The sequence below is a fragment of the Oncorhynchus nerka genome, linkage group LG11, assembly GCF_034236695.1.
Source record: "Oncorhynchus nerka isolate Pitt River linkage group LG11, Oner_Uvic_2.0, whole genome shotgun sequence".
Lineage (NCBI taxonomy): Eukaryota > Metazoa > Chordata > Actinopteri > Salmoniformes > Salmonidae > Oncorhynchus > Oncorhynchus nerka.
Genome location: NC_088406.1, coordinates 39,034,064 through 39,049,278, shown reverse-complemented (window position 1 = coordinate 39,049,278; position 15,215 = coordinate 39,034,064). Strand labels below are relative to the sequence as shown.

Sequence of the window (15,215 nt, the reverse complement as noted above, 5' to 3'; positions counted from 1 at the left end):
GTAAGATCTGGCATGCATCAGCAACATCTAAGCAGGGGAATACAACCTATCTATTTAACACCCAAACTATCCTACTCCTCAGACTCTACACCGCCAGCCACCCAGATGCCGAACCAGCAGGGTTTGCGTGCATGTGTGTGTGTATTTGAGAGGATAATGGTCATCAATGGAGGTCATCGGAGGTAGAGAAAACAGCTAAACGAATAAAGAGAGGCGGTGAGATTCCTACTGCAGCTGTTCACGCATTCACACACTAATGTGAGGGAGAGAGATGGGGAGAGAGAAAGAAAGGAGAGAAAGAGCGAGAGGACTTAACTACAGGTCCATAAGGTCAGCAGCAGGATGTAGATTTAAAGGTGATTTAAATCAGTGATTAGTGCCAATGCAGCACTACCTGTCACTGTGTGTGTGTGTGGTGGGGGGGGGGTGTAGAAAGACTCAATTGAGAAAAAAGAATACCTGTTGTATTCGGCACATATGACTAATAACATTTGATTTGATAAGAGAGGAAAAGAGACAAGAGGGTCAACTGGAGAGAAACAGAGAGGGGTAGAGAGATAGACAGGGACTCAGAGAGAGAGAGAGAGATTTATAGTTGATAGTATTATTGTTGCTTCAGTGGACAGGTTAGCTCTGATGCCAGTATTCTGTTCTCTACAGTACTATACTAGAGGGAAAAAGGGAGGAGGAGAAGAGAGGGCGGTAAGGACACAGCACAGTGTAGAAGAAATTACAGAAATACTCCCTCCCTCTGTGTGTGTGTGTCAGAGAGTGTAAATAGAGAGAGTAAACACACACACTCCTTACAGACCAAATTAAACCTTGGACTGGCTAAAGTGTCCAACCCTAAACAGTCTGCAGGGTACACATACATACACACTTGTTCTTACACCCTTCACACCCCCACATCGTCTCTTCATATCACAATGAATAGGCTACTCATAATATTATTACACTGTTTTTACACTTGTACATAACATGCGCCTATCCCCCTTTCCACCCATGTAGACAGACATGTGATTGGCTGGCTGGACACCTCTCCCTTATTCCTCTACATATTGATCCCATTCAACTTTTATGGGGCACGAAGGTCAGTGTTGGCTCAGGCTCATTAACTTAACAGAACTGAGACAAGACCAGTGGTGATATAGACTGCTGATGAGAAGACACTAAGATGGGGCTACATCCCAAGCATAACACTATTCCCTATATAGTGCACTACGTTTGACCAGAGCCCCCCATATACATATATTGTTTTATTTAACTATATAGGGAAAGGGGTGCTATTTGGGACACAAACTGGGTTGTTTCCCAACCCAAATTAGCCTACTCTTCTTGGTTAGCCTGTTATTCCTGATGTGTCATTTATTCAAAGCGCCAAGTCAGACAGAGTGAAGGCTGTGGAGCACTGTGTCACTAATCAGACAGCTACAGCCGCACTTATCTAGCCTCTTCCAGTCTTTTTCCTCTTTCTTTCTGTTTTTATTTTACCTTTATTTAACCAGGTAGGCTAGTTGAGAACAAGTTCTCATTTGCAACTGCGACCTGGCCAAGATAAAGCATAGCAGTGTGAACAGACAACACAGAGTTACACATGGAGTAAACAATTAACAAGTCAATAACACAGTAGAAAAAAAGGGGCAGTCTATATACAATGTGTGCAAAAGGCATGAGGAGGTAGGCGAATAATTACAATTTTGCAGATTAACACTGGAGTGATAAATGATCAGATGGTCATGTACAGGTAGAGATATTGGTGTGCAAAAGAGCAGAAAAGTAAATAAATAAAAAAACAGTATAAAAACAGTATGGGAATGAGGTAGGTGAAAATGGGTGGGCTATTTACCAATAGACTATGTACAGCTGCAGCGATCGGTTAGCTGCTCAGATAGCTGATGTTTGAAGTTGGTGAGGGAGATAAAAGTCTCCAACTTCAGCGATTTTTGCAGTTCGTTCCAGTCACAGGCAGCAGAGAACTGGAACGAAAGGCGGCCAAATGAGGTGTTGGCTTTAGGGATGATCAGTGAGATACACCTGCTGGAGCGCGTGCTACGGATGGGTGTTGCCATCGTGACCAGTGAACTGAGATAAGGCGGAGCTTTACCTAGCATGGACTTGTAGATGACCTGGAGCCAGTGGGTCTGGCGACGAATATGTAGCGAGGGCCAGCCGACTAGAGCATACAAGTCGCAGTGGTTAGTGACAAAACGGATGGCACTGTGATAGACTGCATCCAGTTTGCTGAGTAGAGTATTGGAAGCCATTTTGTAGATGACATCGCCGAAGTCGAGGATCGGTAGGATAGTCAGTTTTACTAGGGTAAGCTTGGCGGCGTGAGTGAAGGAGGCTTTGTTGCGGAATAGAAAGCCGACTCTTGATTTGATTTTCGATTGGAGATGTTTGATATGAGTCTGGAAGGAGAGTTTGCAGTCTAGCCAGACACCTAGGTACTTATAGATGTCCACATATTCAAGGTCGGAACCATCCAGGGTGGTGATGCGAGTCGGGCATGCGGGTGCAGGCTGTCGGTCTCTCCCTTTTCTAACCTCTCTAATATATGTATGTATGTATGTGTGTACGTATGTACATACGTATATATGTATATTTTGGGGCGGCAGGTAGCCTAGTGATTAGAGCGTTGGGCCAGTAACCAAATGGTTGCTGGATCGAATCCCCGAGCTGACACGGTAAACATCTGTTGTTCTGCCCCTGAACAAGGCAGTTAACCCACTGTTCCTAGGCCGTCACTGTAAGTAAGAATTCGTTATTAACTGACTTGCCTAGTTAAATAAAATAAAAAAATATGTCTCTCTCCCCCCAGTAAGTGCTATCCTTGGGATGTCCCTAATCTTAACCCCTACCGTGCCCTATTTTAAAATGTCAACTTCAATGGGATAGGGACAACCCGAAGGATCACAATGACCCCCCTCTATGTCGCATTATGATTCATTTCACATCTTTCTCCTAAAGACATTAAATAAATGAAAATGTATGTATTAAAAGGTGTTTACTTTGTAATGTCTAGCCTAGATTGTACATGAGATCATTGCATTTTATCCATGACATTTTGTGCCAATTTTCATTCATTCAGGCGACCAACACACAGAGTTTATTTCATTCGAATGATAACTGTATATTCCCACATTTTTCATTCATACCGGTTGACCCTGAAGCGACAGACAACTGGTCTCCACACACACACACACTCTCTCTAATAATGTCTGGAGCTCCACCACAACACACCGCGGGCTGCATAAAGTACCGTCATAACACCCTGTTCCCTTCTCCCAGGGACAAAATCAGTGAACCGATAAATCGGCGTTGCGGCCCCAACGTCCAACCACTACTGTATGTATGTATGGTCCCTTGCCGTTACACTGTAGCGCCGTGAGCACGCTCCTCCTGTCTGTTCGGCGGTAACAGTCCTGTAATGTACCAGTAAAGGAATGTAAACTGAAAATAATGTCATGCCCGGTTCTGTCTGTGGATAAATGAATAGGAGAAACTCACCTATCGCCGTGTCTTTAGAAAAAATCCTGCTCTGTTCTCTTTGCCTGCACTCACACACACATGCATTCGCCCAAGTAGCTTCAGATTTTTCTATTCTGCCCAATTTGACAAACCCTTCTTCTATCGCTCTGCCCAGGCTCTGCCAATCCCTGGCTATTGTTAGACACACACCACCCTGCTACATAGCAACGCCCGCCCACTACACTCGTTTCTAGTGCGCCAGTGGTCAGGCTGAAGCTCAGTCGTATGCTTATTGGTCTGTTTGGCCGTCTGTTTCACTGGGAGGTGAGGTGGGTTTCGCCATGAGTTTCCCCGATTACATTTCGCGGCTGCATCTCAATTATTTATTTATATCGCTTCCTACTCTTGTGTCCTCTCCTTGTGTCCTTCTCTCCTTGTGCCCACTTTATTCATCTGTAGGATACAGACTTGACAGGTGCAGAGGTTAATCACTGGGTTGGGTTTTACATTAGCCTTATTGAGATGTATCATTATCATTTATCATAATCAGACTAATCACTGAATCTGCTGAAGGAGAGGATATAAGGAAAGGAGGAGAGAAAAGTGTGTGTAATTGGGTGAGGGGCATAGACATAGGCCTGTCTCAAATGCCACTCTATTCTCTTTGTAGTGTGCTAGTTTTAACCAAGGCTCATATCGCTCTGGACAAAATAAGTGCACTATATAGGGACCTAGGGAATAGCGCGACATTTGGGACTTGCGCACAAAACCATGCAGTATATGGTATGACATCATTGAATCTGTATAAATACTGTGCTCTCTGGTGGTGGGTGGGGGGATCACACCTCACAGCTTGGCAACGTTATAGCAGCAATAGGCATGGGGGTAGCAGCGCAGTGTATGGAGAGACATAGAGGAGAGGAAAGACAGAGAGGAGAGGCAGCCACTTCCACACCATGTGAGCTCAAGCTCATCAGCTACTATCTCTGATCCCACACACGCACAAACATACACACACGTGGTAGCCTGCTGCAGCCATAAGAAAACAGACACACACTCCAGGGCATACAATGTATCAGCCCCATCCACACACACCAGTCTGGTGCTCCCCGGCCCTCTGGTCACTGCTGCAGCCGTGGTGCCTTTGCCATGCAGACTTCCTTCACACACACACACTATGGACCAGAGGTACCGGGCACACGCCACACACACAGAGGTGAACTATGGGGTCCCCTTTTTAAAAAACGATTTACCTGACATTACTCCCACTCTCTTCTTCCCTCCTTTTCTACCTATTCTCTTTCCTTGTCCCTCCAATTCTTTCTCCTCTTCCCTTTTTATGCCTCTTCCCATCCTCTTTCTCTCTCTCCTGTAGGCATGATGTGTTATGTCCTGTTGTTTGATCAGATGATGTCTGGTAGAGCTTCACCCTACTGTCCCCTTCTGGCCAACAAGAGGAAGTGACCCTGGGTCAGATTCATTAGTGCACACTGTAGCGAAACCATTTTGCAACAAAAAACATTTAACGACAAAACAATTTCTTATTGGAGGAGTTCAGGTAGTTCCTCCACGTTTCGGTATGTTTGGTATCTATTGCCCTGGACTCACCATCCATCCCTACGAACCGAAGACCCTGATGCGTAGTAACCTCTTTAAAACTAAGCACATTCAAACAAAAAATACTGTACATTGATGTTTTTTAACCTAATATGATTTGTGCAGTTGTGGCACTTAAAAATTGAGCTGGAACATATTTGATACTATTTCATTCTCTATTCCAGACATTTTTATGAGCCATCCTCTGTATTTGTGTAGCATTGATGTAGAACGTGTTAATTGCATCTTTATAACGCTTTGAGATAGTAATTTATGTACAGTTCTGCAATAGATATGATGCCAATGGCCAACCGTCCTAAGTCGCTCCTTTACAGTCCACACACTTTGAACATTGCTGCAGGGACTTCCTTCCATTCAGCCACAACAGCATATGAGTTCAGACACTAATGTTGGACGATTAGGCCCGGCTCGCAGTCGGCATTCCAATTCATCCCAAAGGTGTTCGACGGGGTTGAGGTCAGGGCTCTGCGCAGGCCAGTCAAGTTCCTCCACACTGATCTCGACAAACCATTTCTGTATGGATCTCGCTTTGTGCACGAGGGCATTGTCATGCTGAAACAGGAAAGGGCCTTCCCCAAACTGTTGCCACAAAGTTGGAAGCACAGAACCATCTAGAATGTAACGTAAAATGTCCCTTCACTGGAACTAAAGGGCCTAGCCCTAACCATGAAAAACAGCCCCAATTATTCCTCCTCCACCAAACCTTACAGTTGACATTATGCAGTCGGGCAGGTAGCGTTCTCCTGGCATCCGCCAAACCCAGATTTGTCCATCGTACTGCCAGATGGTGAAGTGTGATTCATCATTCCAGAGAATCCGTTTCCACTGCTCCAGTGTCCAATGGCGGGGAGCTTTGTACCACTCCAGCCGACGCTTGGCATTGCACATGGTGATCTTAGCCTTGCTTATAGAGAGCGCATGGCTGTGTGCTCGTTATACACATATCAGCAACGAGTGTGGCTCGTATAGCCAAATCCACAAATCTTGTGGTGGTGTATTTGTAAGTGCTCTGGGAGAGGCTTGCGTTGCTCAGTGTTAAAATTGCGCTCTGGTTCAATTTTCAAGATTGACACAAAACCTCACCGAAGACCAATAGTTTAAAGTGGCTCATGCTGCCTAAAAGCAAAGCAAAGCAAATAAGAAACCTTGGTTTCTGTGGCCAAGGGACTCCCAAACTTTTCCACAAAAATTATCACAATATTTACAGGCAAAAACAAAAAATTTAAATGTAAAAAAAGAAGAAGAAAGCATTAGCTAATGTGGGCTAGTTGATCTGGACATTTCTGACAAGTTATAAATAGCTCTCTAAGGTATGTAATGACTAGCATAACAAGAGGAACTGATGATGCACTACCCAATTGTATTACAAATAAGTTTAAAGTCAGACTGCCCCCCCCCTCCCTCCCTTCCCACAATTTGGGAACCACTGGTCTAGACTGCTGCCTCTGGTGCACATGTACCGCTTTGACTTTGGCCCAAAGCCACTTCAGCACTCTATTAATACACAAAGACATGAAACATATTTAAACTAAATTAAAGTTCCAGAGGCACTAGTGGAGCTCCTACATTTCTCCTCCAGAATGTGCACAGAATAAACACCTGGTTCTTTATACAAAAACACGTGTGTTTAATGAAGAGATTTCATACAAAGGCAACACTGTTCCCTGTTGGGGAAATCTCAGTACAACTGGTCTCCAGGTACAAAACACAAGAGAAGAATCTGTGTATGTTGAGATGAACAGAAAATCAGGAAGTGGAGAGACTGTATTATCCTCCTATCCCACAAGTGCTTTGACTGGCAGTTAAGTTGAGTTCCATCTGGGAGAAGGAGTGGGGAAGAGAGTGAGAGACTTAACAACAGTATGGTAAGCAGGTCCATAAGGTTGGCAGCAGGATGTGGATTACAAGGTGATAACACAAAACATCACAAACATACTGATAATTACAACATAGTATTATGATATGTTATTACTAGTGGTCTGCGTCTGCATCTTCAAACTGTCCGGCCATCGTCGACCCTGCATCCACCTCCATCCCATCTGCAAAGACAGACAAAGGATTAGAATGACTAGAATAGACAAAGCAGACCCAACAGCCAATATACTGATTATCATTAAACACATACTGCTGTCTTCATGCTCATGTCTCTATAACAGGTTTGGGCTATACTTAGTACTTCATACATGCTGCTCAATCAGTTATTTTTCAAGGTAGAGGCTCTGAACCCCCTCCATCAACCTACACACAATGACAAAGCAAAAACAGGTTCAGACACTTTTGCAAAGATTTTTTCTCTCCCCATAACATTTTTTAAATATTAAATTTCACATTTACATAAGTACTCCAACCCTTGACTTGGTGCTTTGTTGAAGCACCTTTGGCGGCGATTACAGACTTGATTCTTCTTGGGTATGACCCTACAAGCTCGGCATACCTGTATTTGGGGAGTTTCTCCCATTCTTCTCTGTAGATCCTCTCAAGTTCTGTCAGGTTGGATGGGGAGCGTCGCTGCACAGCTATTTTTAGTTCTCTCCAGAGATGTTCAGGTTCAAGCCCGGGATCTGGCTGGGACTTGAAGCCACATTGTCTTGGCTGTGTGCTTAGGGTCATTGTACTACTGGACGGTGAACCTTCGCCCCAGTTGGATGTCCGGAGCACTCTAAAGCAGGTTTTCATCAAGGATCTCTCTGTACTTCACTCCGTTCATCTTTCCCTCGATCTTGACTAGTCTCCCAGTCCCTGAAAAACATCAACAAACTTCACCGTAGGTATGGTGCCAGCTTTCCTCCAGACGTGACGCTTGGCAATCAGTTCAACCTTGGTTTCATCAGACCAGAGAATCTTGTTTTTCACGGTCTGAGAGTCCTTTAGGTGCGTGTTGTCATGTGCCTTTTACCGAGGAGTGGCTTCCACCTGACCACTCTACCATAAAGGCCTGATTGGTGGAGTTCTGCAGAGATGGTTTTCCTTCTGGAAGGTTCTCCTATCTCCACAGAGGATCTCTGGAGCTCTATCAAGAGTGACAATCGGGATCTTGGTCACCTCCATGACCAAGGCCCTTCTCCCCCTAATTGCTCAGTTTGGCCAGGCGGCCAGCTCTACAGGCAATTTCTTCGACCTCATAACTTGGTTATTGCTCTGACATGCACGGTCAACTGGAGGACCTTATATTGACAGGTCCAAATCATGTCCAAACAATTGAATTTACCACAGGTAGACTCCAATTGAGTTGTAGAACATCAAGGATGAACAATGGAAACAGGATGCACCTGATCTCAATTGAGTCTAATAGCAAAGGGTCTGAAACCTTATTTACATAAGTAAACATTATTTTAATTTATTTTTTATGAATTTGCAAACATTTATAAAAACCTGTTTTTGCTTTGTCATTATGGGGAAGTGTGTGATTTTATTTTTTATTTAATACATTTTAGAATATGGCTCTAACGTAACAAAATGTGTAAAAAGTCAAAGGGTATGAATACTTTCCCGAATGCACTGTATACTGAGTTTTATAAACTTTCTACGCTAAGATATAGGTACAGTTGAATTCAGAAGTTTACATACACCTAGGTTGGGGTCATTAACACTAGTTTTCAACCACTCCACAAATGTCTTGTTAACAAACTATAGTTTTGGCAAGTCGGTTAGGACATATACTGTGTGCATGACAAAAAAAATTCCAACAATTGTTTACAGACCGATTACTTCACTTATAATTTACTGTATCACAATTCCAGTGAGTCAGAAGTTTACATACACGGAGTTGACTGTGCCTTTAAACAGCTTGGAAAATTCCAGAAAATTATGTCATGGCTTTAGAAGCTTCTGAAAGGCTAATTGACATCACTTGAGTCAATTGGAGGTGTACCAGTGGATGTATTTCAAGGCCTACCTTCAAACTCGGTGCCTCTTTGCTTGACATCATGGGAAAATCAAAAGAAATCAGCCAAGACCTAGACCTCAGAAAATAATTGTAGACCTTCACAAGTCTGGTTCATCCTTGGAAGCAATTTCCAAACACCTGAAGGTACCACGTTCATCTGAACAAACAATAGTACGCAGGTATAAACACCATGGGACCACGCAGCAATCATACCGCTCAGGAAGGAGACGCGTTCTGTCTCCTAGAGATGAACGTACTTTGGTGCGAAAAATGCAAATCAATCCCAGAACAACAGCAATCAACCATGTGAAGATGCTGGAGGAAACAGGTACAAAAGTATCTATTTCCACAGTAAAACAAGTCCTATATCGACATAACCTGAAAGGCCACTCAGCAAGGAAGAAGCCACTGCTCCAAAACGGCCATAAAAAAGCCACACTACGGTTTGCAACTGCACATGGGGACAAAGATCGTACTTTTTGGAGAAATGTCCTCTGGTCTGATGAAATAAAAATAGAACTGTTTGGCCATAATAACCATCGTTATGTTTGGAGGAAAAAGGGGGAGGCTTGCAAGTCGAAGTACACCATCCAAACCGTGAAGCCCGGGTGTTGGCAGCATCATGTTGTGGGGGTGCTTTGCTGCAGGAGGGACTGGTGCACTTCACAAAATAGATGGCATCATGAGCAAGGACAATTACTTGGATATATTGAAGCAACATCAATCAGGAAGGTAAAGCTTGGTCGCAAATGGGTCTTCCAAATGGACAATGACCCCAATCATACTTCCAAAGTTGTGGCAAAATGGCTTAAGGACAACAAAGTCAAGGTATTAGACTGGCCATCACAAAGCCCTGACCTCCATCCTATAGAAAATTTGTGAGCAGAAAAGCGTGTGCGAGCAAGGAGGCCTACAAACCTGACTCAGTTACACCAGCTCTGTCAGGAGGAATGGGCCAAAATTCACCCACCTTATTGTGGGAAGGCTACCTGAAACATTTGATCCAAGTTAAACGATTTAAAGGCAATGCTACCAAATACTAATTGAGTGTATGTAAACGTCTAACCCACTGGGAGTGTGATGAAAGAAATAAAAGCTGAAATAAATCTCTATTATTCTGACATTTCACATTCTTAAATAAAGTGGTGATCTTAACTGACCTAAGACAGGGAATTGTGAAAAACTGAGTTTAAATCTATTTGGTTAACTTCATTGGGAAGTTTGGATGAAAAGCGTGCCCAGAGTAAACTGCCTGTTATTCAGGCCCAAAAGCTAGGATATGCATATAATTGGTAGATTTGGATAGAAAACACTAAAGATTCCAAAACGGGTAAAATATCCAGTATCTGTGGTGTCAGATTGCACTTCCTAAGGCTTCCAGAAGATGTCAACAGTCTTTAGAAGTAGTTTCAGGCTTCAGGGAGAGAATAAGACCACTCAGAGCAAGTGGCTCAGCTGAAAGCCATGAGTTGTTTATTGCGCGTGGCCGTGAGCGCGCGTCGTTCGTTCTCTTTCCTTTCTAATGAAAACGGTATTGTCCGATCCTAAGGATTGATAAACATTGTTTGACATGTTTCTACAAACTTTAATGGAACTTTGACTTTTCATCTGGATGGTGTGAGCTCGCTTTGTGCCTTTAGATTACTGTACTAAACGCACAAACAAAACAGAGGTATTTGTACATAAAGAGGGACTTTATTGAACTAACATGTATTGTGTAACATGGAGTCCTGTGAGTGCCACCAGATGAAGATCATCAAAGGTTAGTGATGAATTTAATCGCTATTTCTGACTTTTGTGAGTCCTCTCCTTGGCTGGAAAATGTCTGTTTTTTTTTGTGGCTAGGCGCTGTCCTAACAATCGCATGGTGTGCTTTCGCCGTAAAGCCTTTTTGAAATCGGACAGTGTGGTTGGATTAACAAGTTTATCTTTAAAATTGTGTATAATACTTGTATGTTTGAGGTATTTTCATTATGAGATTTCTGTTTGAATTTGGCGCCCTGCAATTTCACTGCCTGTTGTCGAGGTGGGACGCTAGCATCCCACTAATCCCAGAGAAATTAAGGTGAATGTAAACTTCCGACTTCAACTGTAGATATTTACATTATACTGAGTTATAACTTCAACAGACAGTACATTATACCTCCAGTACATTATTGGTGGAAGATCGCAGAGACCGGTGAGTATTTAGGGCTTGTTGCTAATCTCTGACATACAGAGCTACAGCTCTCAGATATTTGCAACGTAATCTAGGTGACGTTACAGCAGATTGCAACACAACCTGACAGTAGAAATGGTTCAAAAATCATACCTTTTTAACTTTTAAAGGAATCATACTTCCATCAGTTTAACTACCGGTAACAAATGAAATATTATGAAACAGATTATTATTTGTATAATTTTGTGTTGTATGTTGGAATAAATACACAGGTTTGGAATTTGATGTGTTGCAGGGAAATGGAAACAGGTACCATGTCATCAACATGGAGAAAGAGACAAGGTGAAGGAGCTATTAAGGAGATACGAGAAAGTAATAAAGAAATGGAAGGAGTGCGAGAAAAGGTGCTGGAAGAGGGAGAAGAGATGCCCCTGGTGAAAAGAAGACGTGGAGAAGCCAATTCAAAGTAAGTGCACCTCAACCATCATATATTTAGGCAGTTTTTTTTAACCTCATCATGCCCAAGGAGCCCCACCAAGTTAAATGAGAAGACTGGGGTGCCCGGTTATGTGTTGTGCTATATTTCAGGTGTGTTGTAGAATACATTTGAATCTATTGTTTAGGTTCATGTTCAAATGGCATCTTTAGGTTGAAAAATGACTCCTTCTCAGAGGTACATTTAGGCACAGAAATGTTGTGGTTTTTTCCACTATTTTGTAATGATGGGACATAAGTCAGTGGCAGGCAGAGAAGTTGGAGAACCATCCGGTGCTCAAGAGGAGAAGGACCAATTACCAGAATCAGGCTGACTTCAATCTCTTATTTTTACTTTTAGAGGACTCCATGGCTAAGTTCCTGCTTATGACATACATGTGCCCAAGGAGCTAGCCTCGTAATGTTTTTTTAACCAATCTTACACCAGTCCTTTGAACTTATGTTTTTGTATGCATCTTATATTGTAATACGTTACATTCTGTTTGTAAGGCATTTGCTGCTATGTAGCGACTATGTCGAGTGGGATCATTGTTACTATCCTCTGGCGCCATCTGGTGGTTGTTACAATACACCACTAACAAGCAAAGCCAAGAACCTCCGCTGTGTATTATTTATATTCTCATGCTGAAATGTTGCCCAGGGATTTAAAAAAAATACTGTTTCAGTGTGTGACCTACCCTCGTATCCTGTGTTTGAGTATTTGTGCGACCTATCCTTGTACGATACGTGTGTGACCCACCGTCAAACTCTCCATTGGCCTCATCAGTGCGGACCCCAGCCATGTGAAAGGTGTTAGCAACAGACTGAGCTAACATGCCCTCCAGTCTCTGAAGAGTAGCCTGGCCTTCAGCCGTCAGACCAGACACACCCTCCTCATATGTACAGAACGACGGGATATCACCCTGACCATGCTCTGGAGGACAAAGAGAAAGAATAACACCTGTGAGTGGTGTGTGTACCTGTGTGTGTAGTAGTAGCAGCAGCTGATAGGGTGAGTGCATAGTTGTTAGGCTTCATACCTGCCTCTTTTCCGTTGAAGGGAGAAAGAAGGTGGAGATACAATGTTAGTATTATCTTCTTTATTACTCCATCTATGTGAGATTGTAAACTGCATGTAAAAGCGTGAGTGTACTGTTTGTAGAACTGTGTGTGTGTGCTTGTATAAATGAGTGTGTGTTACACACCCGCTTCTTCCACATCGTACTCATCTCCGTCAAAGTCCCCGTCGGAGTCTTCATCATCTGGGTCTGGGTGCAGGGCCTGACACTCACACATCGCTGAAAACATTGACTCCACTGGAGACACACACAAGTTAGGGAAATCTGTGTTCTAATGCTAGCTAGCATGGTGTTTACAAACTACAATGTCAAAGAACGCGAGAGCCAAACGCTTTCGACATGCGTAATGCATGTGTGTAGTGAGATGTTTGAACTTGTTATTGACTACTGTACAGCACTTGTTGTATTATATATGGAAACTGTTTTTATATGTGACCTGCTTAATAAAGATGCATTTACTTTAATTTAGCCCTGCCCTACTAGCCATCCCTCTCCCCTCTGACTTACATGCTGCCTTGTCTCTAGGGACGAAGCGGATCTCTGTGATCCCCTCAGAATCATCTTCCTCACTACTGTTATCCTCATCTTCTTGATCATGGGCATTCTCCTGCATCTCTGCTTCGTTCTCATCTGGGGAACACAGACACACACTTAGAACTACTTACTCGTTCACAAGTTTGCGTACACGGAATTTGATATTTACCAGGATGGACAGGTGTGTCTCACCGTTGAGTTTGGCGTTGACCATGACGTATAGATGTTCCTGTGGGTAGGTGCTGAGGTCTCGTGAGATGGCGTGCAGGCTGATAGTGGGGTACTCTAGAGAGAAGCCCATCCCTGAACCGTCAAACCACGACAATCGCCTGGAAAACACAGGAAAGCAACATTTTGACAACTAGTCACAAGGTGAAAACTCATTGTATTTCCTTGATTCATCACGTCTCCCCTCATTGCCTCCTCAAAACAGAGGAACCTCATATCTTCCCCGCCAATGTGCTTTGAGAAGGAGACAAGGAGGGAGGGTGTGAGCCAAGGAGATGTGAGGAAAAAATGCAAGTTCATGGTGCTCACGTTAATTCTTTCAATGGAAAAATACATAACACAAATGTAAGTCTTGAAACTTCCTGATTTTAGGACTTTAAATAAATTAGCTAGCATGCTAACTAGCTAACAATGCTAGCTGACTTAGCTAGTTATCCACAATAGCGTCGCATACGTTTCAGCAACGTAGAGCGTTCCTGCGCCGAGGCCCTTCCCGTCCAACACCGCCGTGGTCTCGGCTTGTTCATGCCGGACTCCCTCGCTGGGTGCGGGGACACTCCTTAGCAGAACCATCCTCAGAGACTGATGGAGATGACGGCCAGAGAAAACACTCGTTTGGGTCGGTCCGGAGCTGTCAACAACACTGCGCTTCTGTGACGTGGTTGGCTATCGTTTCCCAAAGATGCTTTCGTTTCCCAAAGATGCCTATTTAACGCTGCTGGACATAAACTGATATCTAGACGTTTGTGCAGGGAAGACGATATAGCTAGTCAACTAGCTATCGATAGCCTGAAGAGTTAACGTTAGTTAGAATATGCATTCAGTATACATTCCCCAGAAACGTTAGTGCCACTAGCTCGCTTTGTAGTATTTACCAGCTCCCCACGCTGCTTCCACTGCTAGCTAGCAGCTAACGTTACCGTTCTTATTGTACCTCAGTCCGTATCCCCGCCAAGAACATAGGTTTACACTAGTTACCACAGCCGCCACAAAGTTAAACATGGCTCTGAAATAAATAAAAACAACGAAAGGGTGCTTTTGGGTCTTAATTTAAGGTTTGGGTCCTTTATTATAGCTCAGGGTTATGTATAATGGTAACGTTTCAAATCAAATTTGAAGATAAAGTGTAGAAAAATGCGAGGTTTATGACTTTGTGGCTGTGGTAACTAGTGACTGCAAAGAGTAGAGGCAGATATATTAGAGAAAGGAGAGGGAGAAGGAACATCAACCGCAAGAAAACATTACCGCCAACTACAGGTTGGGGGTTATACGAGGAAGTCATGATTTCACTCTTCCTACTAGCCGCGCGAAAAGTAAAAAAGCAACATGTTCCTCGCTTTGACGTTTGGCAATAACAATGCAAACAAGCTGCTGCACGATCGTATGTACCAACAGACAAGTAACAGAGCAAGACGTGTAACTTGTAAACTTCCTTAAGATAAGACCCGCCGTAAAGCCTGGATAGACGCTAGTCTGAGTATCCGTCTCGTATCTAACGTTTCACTCCTTGCCATTGCCAAACATTTTGGCACATGACATGGAGTACAGGGAGTGGAACGTTCGATAAGAACTTAAATAGCCCAAGGAAATCTGGGGCCATTGCGAAAAGGCTCAAATTGGAGGTACTGTATGTTGTCTGCCATGAGTAGTATACATTGGTGGAGTGACCACAATAGTAGGCTAGCTCTTATTTATTACTATGCAGGCTATTTACCATGGGCCCCATACCATTTCTCAACCTTTGGTTCATTTGTCCAACGTATAAACC

General features: G+C 43.4%; 2 protein-coding genes and 1 long non-coding RNA gene across 8 annotated transcripts in view; 1 reads left to right on the top strand and 2 right to left on the bottom strand.

Annotated features, from left to right (window-relative positions):
• Positions 1-3,657, bottom strand: part of LOC115137783 (serine/threonine-protein kinase PAK 1-like) — a 46,604-nt gene extending 42,947 nt beyond the window's left edge. For all 4 annotated transcript variants that reach the window (XM_065024506.1, XM_065024505.1, XM_065024504.1 and 1 more), the window contains exon 1: positions 3,511-3,657. The gene's annotated coding sequence lies outside the window, so the exon portion shown is untranslated. The remainder of the gene's footprint in view (positions 1-3,510) is intronic.
• A 3,034-nt stretch (positions 3,658-6,691) lies between these two features.
• Positions 6,692-14,388, bottom strand: LOC115136842 (methylosome subunit pICln-like). 2 transcript variants are annotated; one of them, XM_029672677.2, is made up of 7 exons: positions 13,902-14,388; positions 13,412-13,548; positions 13,193-13,315; positions 12,812-12,922; positions 12,587-12,652; positions 7,061-7,127; positions 6,692-6,906 (listed from the first exon to the last, which is right to left on the bottom strand). In XM_029672677.2, coding segments are annotated over exons 1-7 (624 nt in total). In that variant the 5' UTR covers positions 14,021-14,388; the 3' UTR covers positions 6,692-6,905. The 2 variants fall into 2 exon arrangements, with proteins under 2 accessions (XP_029528537.1, XP_029528535.1); XM_029672675.2 differs by lacking the exon at positions 12,587-12,652 and adding an exon at positions 12,367-12,540.
• The window catches only part of LOC135573972 (uncharacterized), a 3,108-nt gene continuing 1,565 nt past the window's right edge, over positions 13,673-15,215 (top strand). The window contains exon 1 of one of the 2 annotated variants that reach the window (XR_010465056.1): positions 13,673-13,792. This is a non-coding gene — a long non-coding RNA (uncharacterized LOC135573972). Of the gene's footprint in view, positions 13,793-14,510; positions 15,070-15,215 lie in introns of those variants that run through there. The other variant, XR_010465057.1, reaches the window with a different exon arrangement.